Source organism: Sus scrofa, chromosome 14, assembly GCF_000003025.6.
Source record: "Sus scrofa isolate TJ Tabasco breed Duroc chromosome 14, Sscrofa11.1, whole genome shotgun sequence".
Classification (NCBI taxonomy): domain Eukaryota; kingdom Metazoa; phylum Chordata; class Mammalia; order Artiodactyla; family Suidae; genus Sus; species Sus scrofa.
In genome coordinates, this window is record NC_010456.5 from 138,996,904 (window position 1) to 139,018,968 (window position 22,065).

At 54.0% G+C, this 22,065-nt stretch overlaps 1 protein-coding gene across 4 annotated transcripts in view; it reads right to left on the reverse strand.

Annotated features, from left to right (window-relative positions):
- The window catches only part of LOC100511352, a 36,343-nt gene continuing 31,119 nt past the window's right edge, over nt 16,842–22,065 (reverse strand). For 3 of the 4 annotated variants that reach the window (XM_021073788.1, XM_021073789.1, XM_021073787.1), the window contains 2 exons: nt 18,289–18,384; nt 16,842–17,415 (listed from right to left, as the gene is read on the reverse strand). In XM_021073788.1, the coding sequence (XP_020929447.1) occupies nt 17,386–17,415; nt 18,289–18,384 (126 nt within the window). In that variant the 3' untranslated portion in view covers nt 16,842–17,385. The remainder of the gene's footprint in view (nt 17,416–18,288; nt 18,385–22,065) is intronic. The other variant, XR_001301295.2, reaches the window with a different exon arrangement.

The following is a 22,065-nucleotide window of genomic DNA, read 5'->3' on the forward strand; positions in this document are numbered from 1 at the left end:
CGTCAATTAGTGTTTGCTCAGTTAAGGGAAGGGCTGCCCAGTGGCTGCCCACCCCTCTCCCCCTCCCCACCCGGCAGAACCAGGGCATGAACTCAGAGCTGGGCTGCCCCCATTGTTACCTGCGGGCCCTGCCGACAGTCAGCACAGTGGAGGAGGGGTCAGAACACAACTGATGAGCACCGACTGTGTACACTCTTCCATGCCAGGCCTTGACAAAGGGAGGAAGCAGAGATGGGCATCCAGAAAGAAATAATGAACAGGGGACCTCCGAACTCAGGGCAGGGAAGTGGGATGTGGGGACAGGGTCCCAGCTGGCAGGGAGCACCCCAGGAGGAGCTTGGGAGATCCTGCACCCAGTGACCCACTGGGGCCCCTTTTCCCGGAATGTGCCTGTTAACACCGAGAGTCACACATCCCAGGAAACCCTCAGGTCCGGACAAACCACCCTAGCAGCCAGAGTATCATCTCGGTGCTGCCCTGTCCCTCCTGGGTGACCTGAAAGTCAGCTCGCAACCTGGTTAATTCCTCACCCATGCACCCTGGGCACGACAAGGCCTTTGACCTCTAGGAAACCTTGAGGCTTTCCCGCTCTCCTCCGGGTCCGTGGTCTCCCCCAAGCTCCGGCTGCCTCTTAGAGATAGCAGGTCACCATGTTTGCTGTCCCTCGAGAGCCACGGGACGTGATCCATTCCAAGACGCCGCAAGCCACACAGCATCAAGGTGCAGGGCTCGGGATAAGAAACCGGCTTCCTGGGGAAGCGGCTCCAAAGCCAACAGTGGGAGGCCCTGGCAGCCGAGCAGCGAGCAGCTCCAGGACGGCGCCCCATCCTCTGCTGCCTGCCCTCGCCACGGGGTGAGACAGGAGGGGAAAGGAGGAGACAGTGAGGGAGCCCGGGTGCTCCTTTTTAAGGGAATGCTGGGAACCTGGGCTGCCAGCAGCACCAGCGGGCCTGGGTCCCTGCATCCCCAGCCTCCAGTCCCTTCTGGGCAAAAGGTACCGCTGTGCCAGCCAGCCTGTTGCCAGGCAGCCCATAAAGAGCTACAACAGTGGTGCCAAAACATGAGCTTGTCCTTGATGTTCAAGGCACACGTGGGCGTTTCGGTTTCCCCAAGGTGAAGGCCATGTCGAGGCTACTTTTGCAAAACATCTTGGAAAGTGGCCACGTGGGTCATGGACATCAGATTCTGTCCTGGCATCACATTCTGTCCCATTAGAAATAAGACAGCACTGAACGCCTTTGGTGGTTGTCCCAGCCCAGCCTACCCTGCCTGCCTCCAGCAGTAAAGCGCCTACTCAGAAGACTAGACGAGACCAGAGGGGGAGTGGAACCAGAGCCCCAGAGAGGGGCCCCCAGGCCATGAGGGGCTTCAGGAAACTGCACTGACCTCCTTGCCAAGGGCACCATTCCTGGCCATGACTAGGACCCACCACCCCCATCCCGGACATTTGCGCCCTGTCTGTGCCCCCCACCCAGGGCGGGGTTCCTCCTCTCTGGAAAATCTGCTCCCCTTTGAAGGAGACAAGCTCCCAGCACCTTGCCAGGGAGATGCTGTGTTTGAGACAGCGCATCCCAAGCACCGGTGGCTTCACAAACCTAAATCTCCGGGGGCACTGGCAGGTGTCACCATCCCCACATAGCACATTTGACTCCAGAAGGGAAAGAAGACAGTGGTCCCTTGGTAGGCTCCGAATGCAGCTTTGGGCATAAATCTGCGCACAGAATCAATTCTTTGGAGGGAGCCAAATGGAGTGAAGAGCAGGGGCAATTTGCACAGGACTACGTTTTGCCAAACTGTCTTCCAAAATGATTGTAACACTTTTCATTGCTACAAACAGTGACTAAGTGCCTATTTTCCAACATCGTCACCAGCACTAAGTGTTATGCTTTTCAAAAATTCCTGCCAACTTGATAGCAGAATACTTAGAAGACTTGGGGTTTTAAACCTACAAGTTTTAGTCATTTTTGCTGTAGCCAAAATTCCAGATCAACCGAAGTGTCTGTCAGTATGATGCCAGCAGCCTGAATTGCTGCTCACACGGTCAGTGTAATAACACACGGCTCTTTAACGGACGAGCCAGATCCCTGCGGGTGAGCTGCGTTCACAGCAAAGACCCTCGGGACATAGTGTTGAGTGAAAATAAAGTTGAAGGAGTTGTGCCTGTGATTTTAATAGGCTCTACACACATGTACACACACGCACATTCGTGTACAAACTCACGTGTGCACACATACACACTCAGAAATTCACCCTCCCCCCACCACCGGCGGCACCCGTGGGCATCAGGGAGGAAGAGGAGACGGAGCCCAGTGGGAGGGTGGCCGTTGTTCCGGCAGGTCAGGGCTGGACTCGTGCTGGGACAATAAACCAAAGGCACAGAGCTGCCAGGTAGGTACGAAGGTCACCTTGCAGGCGTTAACCAGTTAGCAAGTTAGCTGACCAAGGATACATCCTGAAAAATGCACACTCTACTAAGAGAGGTTTAAGTGCCCCCCCCAGCCCTGGCCTGCGGCCTGCTCAGTCACACTAGTTCCCGTGCCTCGCTGCCCACCCCCAGCCAGCCCTTATCTCTCCCGTCCCCCTTCTCACTGGGGTCCAGGGGTCAGTAGGCCATGGGGGGCCACCCCCAGCAGGTCATTTTGGACCCCACCCTGAGGCTGGGTCTTCCCGGAGGGTGGGCGCCAGCTTTGTCGGCCCCGGCCTGGCCGCTGGCGACTCCGATGACCTTTCCCTGCATGGCAGGCCGTGGGGGGGCTTGTCGCCAGGAACTGGCCCTCACTCCTCCCCTTCCCACCGGCGAGGCTCTCCCATGCCCTAAGGGGACTGCCGTCCCAAACCACTGCCACTGTCTCTGGCTTCCAAACCGCCAGGCCCTGCTGCCCCACGTGGGAGAGCACAGAGGGGGATCTGGCCGGGTCCAGTGTCAACACTAGGAGGCGATTAAAACGTGGGGCTGCCCACAGGGACAGTGACCACCCCCACACTCTCTGACACCGGACTCAGCATTTCCACAGCAGCCGGGACCTGGCTTTGCTCACTCAGATACCACAGCACAGGAGTTCCTGTTGTGGTGCAGCAGAAACGAATCCGACTAGGAACCATGAGGTTGCGGGTTCGATCCCTGGCCTCGCTCAGTGGGTTAAGGATCCGGCGTTGCCATGAGCTGTGGTGTAGGTCTCGGATGCGGCTCAGATCCTGTGTTGCTGTGGCTGTGGTATAGGCTGGCAGATGCAGCTCTGATTCGACCCTTAGCCTAGGAACCTCTATATGCCACAGGTGTGGCCCTAAAAAGCAAAAAAAAAAAAAAAAAAAAGAGAGAGAGAAAGAAGGAAAGAGAGAGAGAGAGAGAAAGAAAGAAAGAAAGAAAGAAAGAAAGAAAGAAAGAAAGAAAGAAGGAAGGAAGGAAGGAAGGAAGGAAGGAAAGAAAGAAAGAAAGAAAGAAAGAAAGAAAGAAAGAAAGAAAGAAAGGAAAGAAAGAGAACCACGGCATGGCATTGCTGCAGCTGTGTCAGGACCTCTATTCCAGAAATGTTTATTCTGTGGAATTTTCAATTGAAGCAGAGGCTTTGAAACAATGAATGCAGACAAGAACGTGTGATGGGGGCCATGGCACGTCCAGTCACCCCACACAGATGGAGGTGAAGCACGACTGAGAAAGTCACATCCCGTCACACCGTGTGGCCCGCACCTGTCTGTGGTGTGGACATGGCTGCAAATGCTGGCATCTCGTTTGTGATAGTCCCCCAATGTACCAAACGCTTGCCCTATCCCCAGGGCAACTGATAAAGGAGTTTGATACAAATAAATTGTAGATTAGACCCCGCGAAGTCTGTTTTCCCGGGCAATGCGAATGCACCTGCTTTGGTTTCTGGCAGAAGTTGTTATCTGATGATAGGACATGAAATATGTGGAAAGGGTGCGATCCTTCACCCGACGGGGGTGGGGAGAGACGGCGCCAGGGGACGGGCGGGGGGAGGGGCTGCAGGGGGCACCCTTGGGTCCTGTGCTGGCTGGACAGCCCTGCTGTCCCCTCCGCTTGGCGCCTCCCCCACCAGGACTGCCCAGGAGCGCAGCCTGCAGTCCATACCTCCGAAGGCAGGCGTTTGGTGGTTCTCACCGCAATTTATTTTAATTATGTGTGACATAAAAAGACCACCTACAGATGAGACAATGCCGCCGTAAGAGTCTCGAGGTTACTGTAGGGAATACTTCATAACCGAAGTGTGTTTTCCCCAAGGAGTTAGACTACCATTTGATTTAATTTTTAATTTTTACATTTTAATCAAAAATAGATCAAATGGTGGTGGTCTCTCCGGGGAAACATGCTTCAGATAGGAAGCCGGCCATGCTCCTTTTAAATATGTAAAGCTGCCATCTCCGTATAAGTCACGGGTGGCGCCTGCTGCCAGCCGCGACACTGGGCTGGCCGTGTTTCCGGAGGAGCGGGGCCGCCGGCAGCGACACCTGCTCCAACCCGTGATCTTTAAACAAAAGACGGGAGTTTCTTTTCATCAATGCACCTCTGCACCACAGGGGCTACGGTTACGTCTCCCAGAGGCGTCTACCTGGATGTCCGCAGAGCCGGGTGGACGCTTCCAGGACAGGGCGGTGGGCAGCGTGAATCACAGCGTGTGAACACCTGTGCACACCTGCTCTGGATTCTCAACAATAACAACTTTTCAGTGGCAGGAAAGGCACGCATATTCCCAGCCAGGTGGCTCTTCCACCTGTGGGGGTCGCATCATCACCTTATCACATCACCTCCTTGAGGGTGGCCCAGGCGCCTGCTGGCATCCAGGTGGGCTTGAACAGCAGCCACCCGACTCCCGGCGTGATGCACGTGTATGTTCTGTGGCGCCCGTGGACTTGATGTTCCCATCTGGAAAGGGGGGACAAAGCCGGGACGTGCCCTGATGGCGTGGGAACCAAGCGCCCCTCAGCGGACTTGCTGGGGATGTACTGGCCGCACTCAGTAAGCGCCAACGGCATCTCACTGACATCTTCCCGCTGCCTGGGTAGCAGAGGTCATGTCTCCTTCTCTCTCCTCCTGAGCGTCCCCTCAGGACTCGGAGGGCTGTCCGAGGCCTGAGAGGGCAGGTGTTTGGTGGGGAAACGGCCTGGACCACAGGGAGACCCAGGCCTCCAGAAGCCCCGCCCTCCCCAGCGCTGCTCAACGCCTCGGCAGCGCCCACAGCCCTGCAGCCCGTGGGGCTTCCTCGAGTACCTGGATCTCCCTTCCTGGGTAACCCAGACACCCCCAGGCTTCCAGGCGTCCCCATTACAAAGCTGGGGAGGGCCACTTCCTCTGACTCCTTTCCCCGCATCAGCTGAGACCCGGGACCTCCCGGCCACATCAACCTGGCCCTGGAGACCTGCTTTCACGGCCTGCAGTATTTAGTGCCTCCCTCTGGTGGCCCAGGGAAGGGAGGTCCCCAACCTGCCCCCAGTGTCACTTACGTGTTTCTTCTGAATTAGCTCTAGGGGAATAGCGTGGTTTCCCAAAAAACAGGTATGCCTCCTTTCTCCCGGCCACCAGGCATATGGGAGACCATCTCTGTGCCTCAGAAGCCCAGAGAAAAAGCTGATGCTCGCGTCTGGTGGCCTGGCTCTCGGTCCAGTGGGCCTCTGCTTTGGTACCTAGCTTGCTTTCTGCCTCCACCTCTGTGGCTCCTCACAGATGTGCTTTGCCGTGGGCTGTCCACTCCCTCTGGATGCCGAACGACAGCGGGGGTAGGAAAAGGCTGGACTGCCTGTGTCCCCTCTCTGTCCCCACCCACCAAGGCTGAGGGCGGAGCCGGACTTGGTGAGCACCCCACCCACTGGCCAGGTGGGAGCGGGCACCCCCTTTCCTGGAACCAGCACCTCTTGCACCCGGCACCCGGCACTGCCTTGGCTGGTGGCTCGGCTGGATGGGCTAAGTCCCCAGTGCCCCCTGCTTGGGCCACCAGGGCCTCTGTTTCGGCTGTGGCTTTGGAACAGCAGGATGGGCCCCCAGCTCAGGGGGAGAGGGTTTGGCCCAGGGGAGGTGAGGTCTGCAGGGACCTCCGTCAGCTTCCGGCTCCAAGGGCCACCCTCTCACCCCCAGTTCCACAGGTGCCAGCAGTTGACCAGTTTTCCTCACAGAGCGTGCAGCGTGGAGAAGGCTCAGGAGAGAAGGGGAGCCGGGCAGACGCGTTCGTGACAGACCTCATTCCCAAAGCCGGGGCCTCTGACCCTCAGCACTGTCCCAGCACATCCCCGAGGGTGGCCCCGTCCGGGCTCACTCACACGTCACCTGTTTGGTCCCAACCCCCAGGGGACTCAGGCAGCTGAGCGGGTGGGGGCCTGGGGCAGGTGCCTGCCCCACGGTGACCAGACCAAGTGGACACGAGCATCCAGAGCTGGGGGACCTCGTGATCACAGCCTCGCTCCGCCAGTCTGCTCGGACACCACCGCCTGTCCGGTGTGGGGAGAACTCGGGTGAGAAGGGGGATGAAAGTGGGCGCCCAGCTCCGACGCCCGAGCTCGGACCAGCCCGCGGCCTGTGGGCCGGGGACGGTGATGGAGCCCTTGCAGATGCTGCACCAACCGGAGAAAAACGCATGTTCTGAGAATGTTTTCCGCACACGTCTGCCAAGGCCGGTCAGGCGGAGAGTGAGCTTTGGTGCGGAAAACGTCTGCCACCGCATCTGAAGAGCACACGGCGACGGGCACCTTCCACAGTGACACGCAGCGTCAGCAGGGCTCTTCCGGCGAAGACCCGTCCTCCTGAGAGAAGGCCCGTGAGGCTCAGCTGCCTCGGGCCCCTGTCGCCTGCCGAGCCCACGGCTGCTGTTCCCGCGGGCTTGGGGCAGAGGCCCATCTCCGGGTTCGAGCCTGAGGCCGCGCTGGCATTTTCCAGTCTTGGGCCCAGAGCAGGTGGGGACCTCGCAGCAGGGTGTCGGTGTGTCAGGGCTCGGCTGCGGGCCGCTCGGCAGCCCGGTGGGGACAGCGGCCGTCGCGGGCTTCTCCAGAGCTGGGCTTGCAGAGCAGGGGGCTCGAGACACCCATCAGTGATACGCCAGGGAGACCGCAGCCTAAGTGGAACCATCTGGAGGGACAAAGAGGCTTTGTGAACAGCCTCCTCCTGCTCCATTCGGGGGAAACTGCTGAGCACGGGGACAGGGAGTACAGGTCCTTCAGGAGGAGCCTCCCGGGGGAGAGGCAGCCCTGGAGCCCGCATGCAAAGACCACAAATGGGGGCAACCCTCCCTCCCCAGTGCCGCTGCGTTCTTTGTAATTCTATGTGGTCATGACACTTAACAGGGGATCTAGCCTCTCTCGGATTTTTTTTTTCTTGGTCTTTTTGCCATTTCTCGGGCCGCTCCCGTGGCATATGGAGGTTCCCAGGCTAGGGGTCGAATTGGAGCTGCAGCCGCAGGCCTACACCACAGCCACAGCAACGCAGGATCCAAGCCACGTCTGCCACCTACACCACAGCTCATGGCAACGCCGAATCCTTAACCCACTGAGCAAGGCCAGGGATCGAACCCGCAACCTCATGGTTTGTAGTTGGATTTGTTAACCCCTGCGCCACGACGGGAACTCCCTCTCTCGGATTCTTAAGTGTGCAACACACACAGTAGGGCTGACAGGCATGGTTGTACAGCAGAGCGTGGAGCTCAGCCACCCTGCAAATCTGCAATCCTACCCACGGAGCGGCAACCCCTGCATCCCTCCCCGCAGCCTGGCACCCCCCGCATCCTGTCCTCTGCTTCCCTGAGCCAGACTAGTTCGGATTCCTCCTCTAAGCAGAATCATGCAATATTTATTTGCTGTGACTGGCTTATTTCACTCGGCATAATGTCCCCCAGCTTCACGCATGTTGTCACACATGCAGGGTTTCTTTCTTTTTCAAGGATGAGTAACATTCTGTGTGTACACACACCACGTTTTCTTTCTCCATTTATCAGTCGATGGCCATTTAAATAGCTTCCATATCGTGGTTATTGTGAACAGTGCTGCAGCAGCCATGGCGAACATATCACTTCAAGAGCCCGATTCCAATTCTGTCAGTTTTCGGCCCAGGAATGGGATTGCTGGACCATAAGGTGCTCCTGTTTTTTCTTTTTTGAGGCACTTCCACATTATTTTCCACAGCAGCCACACCACTGTCCTACCAGCCAGTGGACAAGGGTTCCAATCTCTCCAGGTCTTCGCCAACACTCCCCCTTGGCCTTTTTGGTGACGGCAGTGAGGTGCCATCTCACTGCGGTGCTGAGCTGCGCCTCTGTCACCATCAGTGATGCTGAGCAGCTCCTCATATGCCTGCTGAAGACATCACACTTGCTGATTTCACTATACATCACAAAGTTATAGTAATCAGAAAAGTACAGAATGGTATAAAGGCAGACATACAGACAAACAGGACAGAAGAGAGTTCAGAAATAAACCATGCACACATGGTTACGTGATCTTCAAGGGAGCCGAGAATCCACAGTGGGGGAAGGACAGCTTCCTCACCGGGGGGCTGGGAATCTGGAGACATCCACACACAAAATAGTGAGTCTGGACCTTTATTTATTTATTTATTTTGTCTTTTTGCCTTTTCTAGGGCTGCCTCCGTGGCATATGGAGGTTCCCAGGCTAGGGGTCGAATTGAAGCCGTAGCCACCGGCCTACACCAGAGCCACAGCAACGCGGGATCCGAGCCACGTCTTCAACCCACACCACAGCTCACGGCAGCGCCGGATCCTCAACCCACTGAGCAAGGCCAGGGATCGAACCGGCAACCCCATGGTTCCCAGTCGGATTCGTTAACCACTGAGCCACGACGGGAACTCCTGGACCTTTACTTTAAACCAAGCATAAAATCAACTCCAAACGGACTGAAGGGCGGAAACCGTGAAACTCCCAGCAGAAAGCACAGAGGAAAAGCTTCATGACGCTGATCTTGGCCATGACATGATACGGCATGTAAACAACAAAAAAGTGTGGGCAACAGAAGCAAAACTAGCCACGTTAGATGACATTGGACTAAAAAGGCCCCACATAGCAAAGGCCACAACAAAGGGAAAAGGCAAACCATGGAGCGGAAGAATATTTGCAAACCAAGTATCTGTTAAGAAGTTAATTTCAGAACTATGTAAGAAACGCCTATAACTCATTAGCAAAAAACCCAAGTTACTCACTTTGAAAAGGGACTAAGGACTTGACGAGACATTTCTTCAAAGACAACACACAAACGGCCACAGGGCATTTTTGATGATCAGCAACTTTTAAGGACTGGAGGAAGCATTTATGACCCCTGAGATTAGATTTCTTCTGCCGATGCAAATTAATTTTTTTTTTGTCTTTTTGTCTTTTAGGGCCGCACCCATGGCACATGGAGGTTCCCAGGCTAGGGTCCAATCAGAACTGTAGCCACCAGCCTACACCACAGCCACAGCAGCGCGAGATCCGAGCCGCGTCTTTGACCTACACCACAGTTCATGGCAACGCTGGATCCTTGACCCACTGAGCAAGGCCAGGGATCAAACCTGCATCCTCATGGATGCTAGTGGGGTTCGTTAACCACTGAGCCACGACGGGAACTCCCGATTCAAATTAATTGTGAAGAGGTTTGTCGAGAATGCTTGAAAAATTTATTTAGATCACCATTGAGCCGGCTTTCCTGAAACACAAGTGGGCTTCACCAGAAGGGACCAAAAAGATCCCTTTAAATGTAACATACACTTGTGATTGACAGCTACATCCTTTCTTGTAATTTTATTCTTAATAAAGGTCACAACTAATCCCTGGCCTCGCGCAATGGGTTAAGGATCCGGCATTGCCATGAGCTGTGATGTATGTTGCAGATGTGGCTCGGATCCCGTGTTGCTGTGCCTGTGGGGTAGGCTGGCAGCTTTATCTCCCATTCGACCCCTAGCCTGGGAACTTGCATATGCCACACGCACAGCCTTAAAAAAGCGAGAGAAAAAAAAAAGGTCATACCTACATGTGATTTAAGTTTGCATTTGTGTAATTATTTTCACCTAAGTAAATTTGGATGTCAGTACAGAAATCTTGTTTATTCTGAGTTGGGGCTAAAAACTCACCCTATGCATATGTAGTAAAAGCTCAGGCGGCCCTTGCTGACCTGACCAGGCCTCCGGGGGGCCGGAGAGGCCCCAGGCCGCGGAAGCCTCCGGCTCGCACCCTCACCACGCGCCAGTGGCAGGACGTGGTGGGCACCTGGAGAGCCACACACAGGTGCCCAAGTAGCAGCCCCCTCCTGCTCAGCAACCTCTGCGGGTGCACTGGGCATTTCCTGGGGCTGCTGACAACTGGTACGATGACTCGACACCCGGGGTCGGCCCCCAGATACGGCGGAGGAAATGGATGGTCAGACAGGCACCCCAGCTGAGTCTGGGAGAGCCGAGCGAGACGAGCCCTCACTCTGCGCTGCGTCCCCAGCGTCACTGCAGGGAGTGGCCACCCGGTCCCAGGATGCACCTGCCTCCTCACCTGCTCGGAGCCGCCCAGAGAGCAAACCTCCCTGCCGGCTGGACCCTCACTGGGCTGTTGGTCCTCAGAGCGACTGGAAACCGAGGACCCTGGGTTTGTGACTGCCGCTAACCGCCCGCTTCTGGAAGGTCACTTTGAGGGCACTACTGCCGAGATCTTAAGGTGGGTAGTTCCACCCATTATAAGCCGAGGGGTCGGAGGCTCCACGATGAAGGCTGTTGGGTGGCTGAGGAAGGCGCTCCGTGGAAACCGCACAGCGCGAGCAGGGCCTTCTCGCCCTCCCTCCTCGTCTGGACCAGCTCCTTCCACCCCTGCGTGCGCTGGAGGGAAAGGCGGCGGTCCCCACAGGCTGCGCGGTGCGGCCCCCTCCCGCCACTCTGACCCACGCAATGAAGTCAGCGGAGTCATCGCCCTGCGTCGTGCTCCCCTGCCTCTGCCTCCGCGCTTGTGGTGGGAGGCTCAGCAGCGCCACCAGCCCCTGCAGGACATCTCAGTGTGGCCAGTGTCCCAACACTGGTCTGAGCTGTGTCCCCCACCTGGGGTCGAAGGGCCATGCCCAGCTCTCCATGACCATTTCCCCCCAGAATCCAGGGCAGGGGGGCTGGTCTGGATCCCCAGGTCACCCCAAGGTTTCCAGTGGCTGGAAGAGACCGAGGAGTGGAGAATGAGCGGGTGGATTTGAATCACCGATTCCCAGTCAGTGGCTCATGGGAAGCAAGGAACAGACCCGCCACTTCTCGCAGAGAAAGCGGAGGACCTGCCCTGATCTGGTTGGAGATATATATATATGTATATATATATATATTTTTTTTTTTTTTTTGGCTGCCCCACCGCACATGGAGCTCCCAGGCCATGGATCAGATCTGAACTGCAGACGCGAACCAAGCCGCAGCTGTGGCAACCCCGAATCCCCAATCCACTGTGCAGGGCCGGGGACCGAACCTGCGTCCCAGGGCTCCCAAGGTGCCACCGATCCCACTGCACCACAGCAGGAGCTCCCAAAATTTACCATTCTTTCCATGTTTAGTGTGCCTTTCGTTGGCATTCAGTGCCCTGTTGTGCAACCATCACCCACCCATCTCCAGATATTTTCCGTCCTCTTCAACTGAAACTCTGTCCCCACTAAGCCCCCCACTCCCCCTCCGAGCCCTGCTGTTTGCACTGGGCAGCCTGCCTGCCTCCCAGGCTCAGGAGTCACAGTGATTGTGTGAGAAGAACAGTTTAGAAATCCTCACCAAATATGCCCACGTATCCGTAAGCAACTGATGGGCCGGAACTTCCTAAAGGCTCTTTAAGATACACACAAATGCCACGAATAGTGGTCAGGAACTTAGGTCCTGCCAGCGGTGGGACTGAGGGCTGGGGTGGCGCCCTCCACGCGGCTCCGGCTGCAGGGGAGGGTCTTCACGACCGAGCCCACGCCAGGGGCAGAGAGAGCCCGCTTCGACCTCCCCCATCACGGCTACCTGTGACCCTGGGTGCTGGGCCAGGGGCTCCAGAGGCCCTGTGAGGGTGGGCCCTTTCCAGCACCTCAAATTCATCGCCCCGCTGTCCGGCCCCGCGGCCGGCCCGGGATGGGCACCATCGATCCCATTTTACAGGCAGGAAAGCGAGGCTGCGGCTGGAGTGAGGACGCCGCAGGAGCCCAGGTGCCACAACATACCAGACACATCACTGCTGTGGACACTGAGACTCGGGACACAAGCAGAAATGCCTTCTGCACCGGAACCGGGGGACAGCCCGCACCCCCAGAAAGGTCCCGGCTCATGGGGATCCTAAGCCACTGGGGGGCGTCCGGGCTCTCAGTGTGGTCCGGGCATCTCCTGGGAGTTCGTTCCAAAGGCACAGTCCCCAGCCCCTCCCTGGCCCCTCCCAGCCCCTCCCGCGCCGTGACCCATAAGTGCCGCGGGGGGCGCGGGTGGAGGGCGATGCTGGGGCCTGGGGTGGTAAAGGACCTGGCCTTGGCGGCCTCTACCCTCATCAGAACAGCGGGGACGAGTCACGTCTCAGAGGGTTTTCTGAGGGTTAACGTGATAATTCGGTACAGCGTCTGACACGCAGCTTCGCTGGATCGCCAGAGAGCTTCTTCCCCTTTGCATTTGGGGAAAAAATGCACCACTGGGTTTAAATGGCAAAATTTCCGGAAGTGATCTGGTACAATGGTGATAAGCTGAAAATGCAATGGAAAAAAGATGACCGAGGCTTGAGCTTCAAGTGTAAGACCTACATACTAACAACAAAATCAACAATGAGGAGGAAAGGGGCAACTTTTAGAGACACACACAGTGTGATCACAGCAACACGTACACCATCGCCAGGCGACGGGTCACAACGCTGTCAAGTAACTGCCCCCTAGCACTTGCACATTCTGCACAAATCCAGTCAATATTACGTGGGGCTTTTTGGGTTTTTTTAACAGCCGCACCTGCGGTATAAGGAGGTTCCCAGAGCCGCAGCTGAGGCCTCCACCACAGCCACAGCAACACCAGATCCTTAACCCACTGAGTGAGGCCAGGGATTGAACCTGCACCCTCACAGGCATGACGCTGGGTCTTAACCCCTGAGCCACAGCGGGAACTCTGCGGTGGTTATTTTTGGTATCTGACAAAGTGTCCTAACGTTGATCTGGAAGAATGAGCATCCGGGAAGAGCCAGAGCTGCGACAGGAAGGAGGACGATGGAGGCGCTCTGCCCACACGAGTGCACTGGGCCCAGATCCTCGCCTTTTCACGCTGTCGCTCGCGAGTCACATCTTACCAAAACAGCCATTTGCGCACACACGTGCATACTCGGCACACACACACAGGTAGTGTCATAGCCACCTGACCTCTGGGAAAGATCAAAGCCCAGAAGGGGAGCGCAGAAGCAACCACACATACGGCAGAAGCAGCAGAAAGATGTGGTTAGAATAAATGATTACTATTTGGGGAAAAACAAAGTTAGAGATATCAGCCTTTATGCCCCAAAACTCTGTAGCTAAAGCAAAGTTTTGCATGTTAAAAATGAAATCAGACTCATGCAAAAATGCAGGTGCATAATTTACACGTCAATTCATATAATGTGCATAATCCTGGGGAAAGGAAGGCCTTTCTCTAATGGTTCCGAAGCCAGAAGCGCCTAAAAAGAATACATGTGAATTGACCTGGTCACTGCTGTACAGTAGAAACTGACAGAACACTCTAAATCAACTACAATGGAAAAAATCAAAATCGTAAAATTAAAAAAAAAAGGGGTAACAATTATGACAGTAAAAACCTTCCAGCAAGGGATACCATAAACATTCATTGAAAAAAATGTGAAAAATCATAAAGGGTGAACATATTTGTAGCAGATGGGAGAAAAACAGATTTAAGAGCCTTAATATTTAAAGAACTTTTTTTTTTGTCTTTTGTCTTTTTGAGGGCCACATCTGCGTCATATGGAGGTTCCCAGCTAGCGGTCCAATTAGAGCTGCTGCCGCCGGCTACACCAAAGCCACAGCAATGCCAGATGCCTCTGTGACCTACCCCACAGCTCATGGCAACGCCAGATCCTTAACCCACTGAGAAAGGCCAGGGATCAAACCCGCAACCTCATGGTTCCTAGTTGGACTTGTTTCCTGTGAGCTATGACAGGAACTCCTAAAGAACTTCTAAAAATAAATAATGGAGATGTGAACCCCACAGTAAAATGGGCAAAGATGGGACAGTCACAAAGGGTGCACGTGGCTCTGCACCCTTTCACATGGCAGAAATGCAAGGGGGCACTGTTCACAATAGCTAGGATGTAGAAACAGCCTCAATGTCCACTGACAGATGAATGGATTAAGAAGATGTGGTACACTGACACAATGGAATACTACTCAGCCATAAAAAAGAACAAAACCGTGTCATTTGCAGCAACACGGAAGCAACTAGATATTCCTATGCTAAGTGAAGTAAGTCAGAAAGAGAAAGACAAATACCACATGACAGAATCTAAAACATGGCACAAATGAACGTATCTACAGAACAGAAACAGACTCACAGACAAGGAAAACAGACTTTCCATTGCCAAGGGGGAGGGGCGAGGGAGAGGGATGGATGGGGAGTTCGGGTTAGTGGATGCAAACGATTACACGTAGAATGGATAAGCAATGAGGTCCTACTGGACAGCACAGGGAACTCTATCCAATCTCTTGTGACAGAACATGATAGAAAATAATACGAGAAAAAGTATATATGTATGTATGACTGGGTCACTTTTCTATACAGCAGAAATTAATACAACATTGTAAATCAACTTTGTAAAAAAAAAAAAAAAAAAAAGATTTAAGGAGTTCTGGTTGTGGCTCAGCAGGTTAAGAACCTGACTAGTATCCATGAGGATGCAGGGTGGATCCCTGGCCTCACTCAGTGGGTTAAGGATCCTGTGTTCCGTGAGCTGCAGTGTAGGTCGCAGATGCACCCTGGATCCTTTGTGGCTGTGGCTGTGATGTAGGTCGTAGCTGCAGCTCCAATTCAATCCTTGGCTTAGGAACTTCCATATGCTGCAGGTGTGGACCTAAAAAGAAAAAAAAAATTAAAAAAAAAAAGAAATGCAGTGCAGGACCCGCGCATTAAAACCACAATGTCAGTACAGAGGTCAGACGGGGAGGGACCAAAGCAGAACTTCTACCAAAAAATGAAAATGGAATCTGATCAAGCTTCCGGATCAACACCAACTTAGCAGCACAGAGCTCGGGGGGGAGATAAACACGGGAGGGATGCAATTGGCAACATGCCACACAACCTCTACCCACCGCGAGTTTCCTGAAGATACGCACGGGGGGTGGGGGACGGGGGAGACCCAAAGCAGCAGACGCTCAGGACGGGACGGTCACCCCACCGGGGACAGGGGCCTTGTCTGCATCCAATTTGAACACGTGAAAAAAGGAAGCCCATAAACCCAACACCTACGAAGTTAAAGAGGCAGGTGGGAACTTGATCAGAGAGTGTATCTTCCGAGCCAGCAGTACAATGTCTAGAATCTCCTCCATGAACAGATTGGTAAACCTTACACAAATGCACGTGTAAGAACTTCTGTAATAGTAAGTAGCCTAGAGGATGAACCAACGAATCAATGACGCTACACACCACGCCCTGCCAGGCAACGCAGTAAACCGTGGACGTGCTGCCAGGCTCGGCCATGGCAGGTCTGTGCAGCAAGGAGGCTGACAGTGGGCTTTGAGGGGTGCAGAGAGGGGCTGGAGCCTAGCCCCTCCGTGCTTTCCCCTGCCGACCTGCCTCACACTGAGAACGCGGAGGTCACAGCCACCCGGGCCCTGCTCCTGATGCTGTTTCCTCTACCAGCTGGCCCGGCAGGGCCCTGGGATAAAGCCGCTGCTTCCCACAGGCTGGCCGCCCTCACTGCACCCCGTCCTCACATTCACGCTGTCAGGCCTCTTGGTGGTGCGCTGCTCCAGAGAGGAGCGCCTGCTCCGGCGTCAGAGGGGCCGTGGGGCGGGCAGGGGATGGGTCCTGAGCAGCGGCCAGGCCCTTGCGCTCGCTCCTGGGGATCGTGCTAACGACATGTCCTCATCGGACCCTTTCACAGCCGGGAGCAAGGCGGAGACGCTGGTGACGTCGAGGGGAGAGGGGACCTGACCCCACACCCTCCCGACTCCATCGGGGGGGCCCGCCCTCTGCCGGGCAGGGCGCTGCTCGGGGCTCTGCCTGCCCAGAAAAGCTTTCCGTCCACAAGATCAGCCGGGGCGATCCGTGAGCTGCTTCAGGTAGCGAAGCCCCCGGTGTGAAGGCAGGGCACCTCTGCTCCCCACGAACTTGGGGGAAAGAAAAAGAGCTTGTACACAAATGCTGTCATCTCGAAATTTTCATTTTCCCATAAAAACTGATGGCTCCTTCTGAAAAGAGAGCAACAAACTATAGCTCTTTAAAAATGTATTTTTAAGGCCATGAATCTCAACCCTTTCTCCCCATCAGCCTTGACCGGCATCTCCTCATCACGTCACAGCTCTGCGATCTTACTGGGGTGAGATATCCGGAGCCCCTCAAGGACCCTGGGGGCAGAAAAGTCAGTTTGTCCCACTGCCTGGCGACGTGGCCTGTGCCTGGACCAACCACACAAATGGTACTGTTAATGCCAACGCCCTGTCTCCTCCCGGACGTCCTTCCTGGACGAAGCTCCTCCGTGACCCCCCAGGCTGCTTATGGAACCGCGTGTTTTGGGTCGGTCTCTGGCAGGGAACCCGGCCCCGTGGAAACTCTGGGACACACGCAGAGCAGGGGCTTGTCCAGGAAAGGACCCGAGAGCAAAACCTATAGCCCAGCGGTTTCGCCAGGACCTGTGTCCAGGCGACCTGCAGACCCAGGGAACAAGGCCACAGCCTCCACAGGCAGAAGACACGCCGAAACCCAAGAGAAAAGGAGAAACTTCCATTTTAATACAGAAGTGGGCCTGTGCCTGACAACTCCAGCTGCGGAATCACACACAACAGACCGGAGTGCGGTATTTACTAAAATGCAATTTAAGATTACAGAGCATTCTGAATACAAAAATAGGACTTTTCATTAAAAAAGAGGACATGAGAAGACCTGGGTGTGTCCACCAAATGATAGAAAAGTATAAAACGGAGCTGCATCTGGATACGCTTCCATGAGCCACAGGGTCCTCGAACCTCACAGGAAGCGTGATTCTGAATTTTTTAAACTTTTAAACAATGCAACTGATCTCCTTCTCAAGCAAGATGCCCTTGAAAGGAGGCTCGGTGAGCAGTTCCACGTGGCGGTGCTTCTGAAGTGACAGGGGCTGCCGGCTCTGGCGTGGAGGACGGCGGAGACCCACGGCTGGGGACAGCGGCTGCCCTGTGGACGGGGGCACCCACACGCCTCAAGGGGGGGTGACATCCGCTGGCACAGAGGGTCCAAAACCACAGATGGAATCTTCCTTTTCAACCTGCGTCTTCTACCGATTCTCGGTGTGGTTAAAGTGTCCCTGCAGTGACGAAACAGCACATCGTGGAATTAATTGACCTTGGCTTGGCGTTCACGACACAAAGCACCGAACTGCAAACGACTGAGCTGATGCTTACTTTCAGGGTAAGTACATACTTACAGAATCTACATAAAAACATTATAATTAAGATATTTAAAGCACTCCCTACAGTGCCTGGCATGTGGGATGTTTTTAATAAATATTACTTCCTTTCTCTCCGACAGTTCTATGGGGGCACAGGGAAGAGAATGAAAACATTGTTTATATATTTATGCACAGAAGTTTTTAAAACGATGCTGTCCCAATACATGGGTTCGACCCAGAGGCACTGCAGCAGGCTCGCTGCCGGTGGCCCTGCCCTGCCTCCCCGAGTCCCACCCTGGCCTCCAGGAGCCGACCTCCTGTCTCCTCACTTCCACCCGCAGAAGTAGCTGGAAGAACCAGACGGCCGGGGCACCCTGGTGAGACTCGGTGCCACCATGAAACGAGGTCCTGTCCGGCATCTGGAAACCTCTACCACACCTGCCACCACCCAGCCAACAGCAGTGTGGCTCCACGGCCCCTCCCTGCTCTCCGAGGCCACGCGTGGTGGTGGCGGTGGTAGTCGGCAGGCTCCCTGGGCAGCTGAGGCCAGGAAGGGAGCGGTGGGCCAGGCAGTGGGTGGGCAAAGCAGGCTGGTCCAAGGGGGCCACACACGAGGAAGAGGACTGAGATCTAGCATCTTCCACACAAATGAACCTGAAAGCACTGGCACCTTCCACTCAGGCGCTTTTCCCTGGCACGACTTCGAGTTCCCCCACACTTATGCTCACTCCTCCCCACCGCAGCCCCCTCTCAAAGCTCGGACCCCAGAGTCAGCCGAAAAGGACACACCCCATGCGATGCAGAAGTGAGGTCTGAGGCCCGAGGGCAGGGACCAGCCGCTGGAGGCAAGTCTGTTGGGGGCTGTGTGGGCACGGAGCCCCCGACCTGATAAAGCCATCAAGGAAGAGGTCAGTGGTGCCTGCCATGCAGTCGTACTGCTGATAATTAATGCGCCTGTTGCCTGTCCAGATGGGCTTGCAAAGCAGTATTAAAAGCAAGCGTGGGGAGTTCCCATCATGGCGCAGTGGTTAACGAATCCGACTAGGAACCATGAGGTGGCGGGTTCAATCCCTGCCCTTGCTCAGTGGGTTGAGGATCCGGTGTTGCCGTGAGCTGTGGTGTAGGTCACAGATGCAGCTCGGGTCCTGCACTGCTGTGGCTGTGGTGTAGGCCGGCGGCTACAGCTCCGATTCGACCCCTAGCCTGGGAACCTCCATAAGCCATGGGTGCAGCCCTAGAAAAGAACATTAAATGAATGAATGAATGAATGAATAAGTAAATAAATACATAAATAAATAAATAAAGGACATTAGACTGTAACTCAAATCCACATGAAGAAATAACCAATAGGGTCCTTTTCCTAATTACTACCAAAGAGTAAGAATTTATCTATGTCCCCTGCTCCATCCAAGCTCACTTCAATAGCAGGCCTTTGCTTGGGAGGGACCCCTCTGGCTACACCTCTCCATGGGGTAAGGAGTCCACAGGGCCAATGGGATGTTTCCGCCCAAAGGCCCTGTCCCCTTCTAGAGCCCGTCTCCTGGCTGGACCAGGCTCTCTCACAGGGGCACTCTCCTGAGCTCAGCACACATCACTGCATTTCAGCGGTTCCTCCAAGGTCCCTGGGGTCTGCTGCTGCTACTGGGAGGTCTGCCGTCCGTCACATCACTGTTCCCTCATGGAAATGAGGCCTTTCTCTCCAGGATTCTGCCTCGAATGTCCTTCAGTTTCACCATGACCACAACGGACGTGCAGCTATGTCACATGCTAGACTTACTGTGACTTTTCAGGAATACAAAGAAGGACAGACAGCAATATAACACACTTATGAACCACCACGTAGCTTAAGAGACAAAACATTATAGATTTAACTGAAAACCTGCTGTATCTGAGCCCTCCCTCCCAAAGTAGAATGATGGCTATCATTCTCAGGAATGGTTCTATTCTTTTGTTAATATGTATGAGTGTTTTAGATACTGAAAATTATATCTAAATGGTATCATTCTATACATACCCTTCCTTAATTTCCTTTTGTAAGCTCATTTTCACTACTGTGTATATTTCGCTGAATAAACATCAATTCACTTCTCCATTCTCTCTCTCTCTTTTTTTTTTTTTTTTTTTTTTGTCTTTTTGCCTTTTCTTGAGCCGCTCCCGTGGCACATGGAGGTTCCCAGGCTAGGGGTCTAATCGGAGCTGTAGCCACCGGCCTACGCCAGAGCCACAGCAACGTGGGATCCGAGCCGCGTCTGTGACCAGCACAAGAGCTCACGGCAATGCCAGATCCTTAACCCATTGAGCAAGGGCAGGGATTGAACCCGCAAACCTCATGGTTCCCAGTCGGATTCGTTAACCACTGCGCCACGATGGGAACTCCCTCCATTTTTCCTCTTGATGGACAGCTATGCTCTTCCTGGCTCACTGCCATGCAAACAATGCTACAATTATTTTACACGTATTTCCTTGGGCATTTGTGCGTACACGCCTAGGACTGAGACTTCCGGTCACGGGGACACCGGCCTTGACCCTTCCTAGAGACCTGCGCTCCCATCACTGTAGCAGGTCTTATTGGCTCCGCTGAGGTGCGAGACGCTTCCACTCGACATCCGCCCCCACTGCCATCACCACACATCTCTGCTTCTGCTGATCTGACGCTTTAATCTGCATGCCCTGCATCGCTAGTGAGGTGGAACATCCGCTTACGGTCGGTCACTGGCTGGCTGGGCTGCCTCATCTCTGAATCGCCACATTTCTCTGCTGCTCTCTGTTCTGCGCGTTGCAAGTGTCTCTTCCCTGCTTCAAGGAATCTTCTTAAATATGAAGGAGGGAGTCTGATTGTGCAACAGGTCTTGGGTACACAGTCAAATACACCAGTCCTTTCCCTTTGGGTTGACTTGATTTGATAAATCCTCTTAACGTCCTAAGTATCTTCTACACTTTCTACTCTAAGTTGTAAAGATATGTTTTGTGGTTGGGTTTTTTCACATTCAGGTTCTTCAATTTCCCCAAATTGATCTCTGTGTGGGGTAGAGATCTAACTTTATTTTTCCTCATATGTGGATGGCCAGTTGTCCTAGCACAATTCATCGAGTAAGTGGTCATTCCCAGCTGACTTACAACAGGTTCTCTGTAATATAGCCAGCTGTCACATATGCATGTCCAAAGCCCTTGATTTTACCCACTGGTCCGTCTGTCCACCCCTCCGCCAACACCACTGGCCAGTCACCGCAGCTTGGTAATGAATCTTGACATCCAGCAGGTGCATTCCTCACCCTGTCTTTCTGCTTCAGAATTGTTTGGCCGCACATACCTTCCTTCAATTCTGGGAAATTCTCAGCCTTTAGCCTTTACTTTCTAAAAAATTAATTTGTAAAATTTATTTTTTGGCTGCAGCATGCAGCAGCTTGACATGGGATCTCTGTTCCCAGACCAGGGACTGAACCCAGGCCACAGCAGTGAAAGCGCCAAGTCCTACCCAACAAACCACCAGGAACTCCCTGTTAATCTTCTCGAATCAGATGCTTTTCCTTGCTTTTCCTTGCCCATTCTCTAAGTGCCTTCCTTCTGGATTTCTGAATGGACCTTCTCATTCTTCCCTCTGACTGCTGGTCATACTCTCGCACTTTCCGTCTCCTTATCTCCTGCCGGGTTTCGGATGAACTTCCCAGATCGAACCGCCGCATTCACTAATTCTGTCTTCCACAGTGTCCAACCTGACGGGTTTTTGTTGGTTTTTTTACTTCAATGACCATATTGTTCACTTTCAGAAGGTTTTTTTGTTTTCTTGTTTTTTAAATCTCCTAACTCCTTTTTCATACTGACCTTTTCTGTCATTATGGCCCTATTTCTTTTTCAATCATTAAAAATTTAAAAAAAAAAAATACTTATCTTTAGCACGAACTTCAGGTTCTTTTAGTAATTCAGAGTCTCCCGTGTGTTAGAGTCCCTGACGCCCCCACCCCACGGCAGGTTCTTTACGTGGTTGCCATCACTCCATGGTTCACATGAACCCTGCCGGCTCTGGATGGTGGAAGCGTGTCTAGAGAAGACTCTGTCTTTGCCCTACCCAGGGCTTCAAGGACGTTAACAGTCTCTGTGTATTCTCACCTCAGGCTTTGAGTTTTGCTTCCTGCACCACTGCGACACAGAAAGCGTGCAGTCCACACCCATGTACGGCCTGGCAGTTTAAGTTCTGATCCCCTTTAAGGCAGAGGCTGACCTTCCAGACACAGCACTTTAGGCAAGGGTCCAAATTCTAGCTCCCACACCTCCCCTGGCCAAAGTCACATGTACCCCTGGACGTCAGCATTCCAGCCGCAGCCCTGGGCCCATTCCAGGCCCAAACCCAACAGAGGCCAGGACCTGGCAGCAGCCACCAGAGACCCAGGTGCATCGACCGCTGTCCTCTCTGTACCTACGCTCGACCGTATCTTTACTTACGATACATACTGCACGTTTTTACCTGCAGCGGGAGGGGGTTCATTTATATTAGCTTAGTCTACCACATAGATCTAAACTGAATTCTTGTTAAAATGCTAATTTTCCTGTGAAAACCCATCTCCCCGT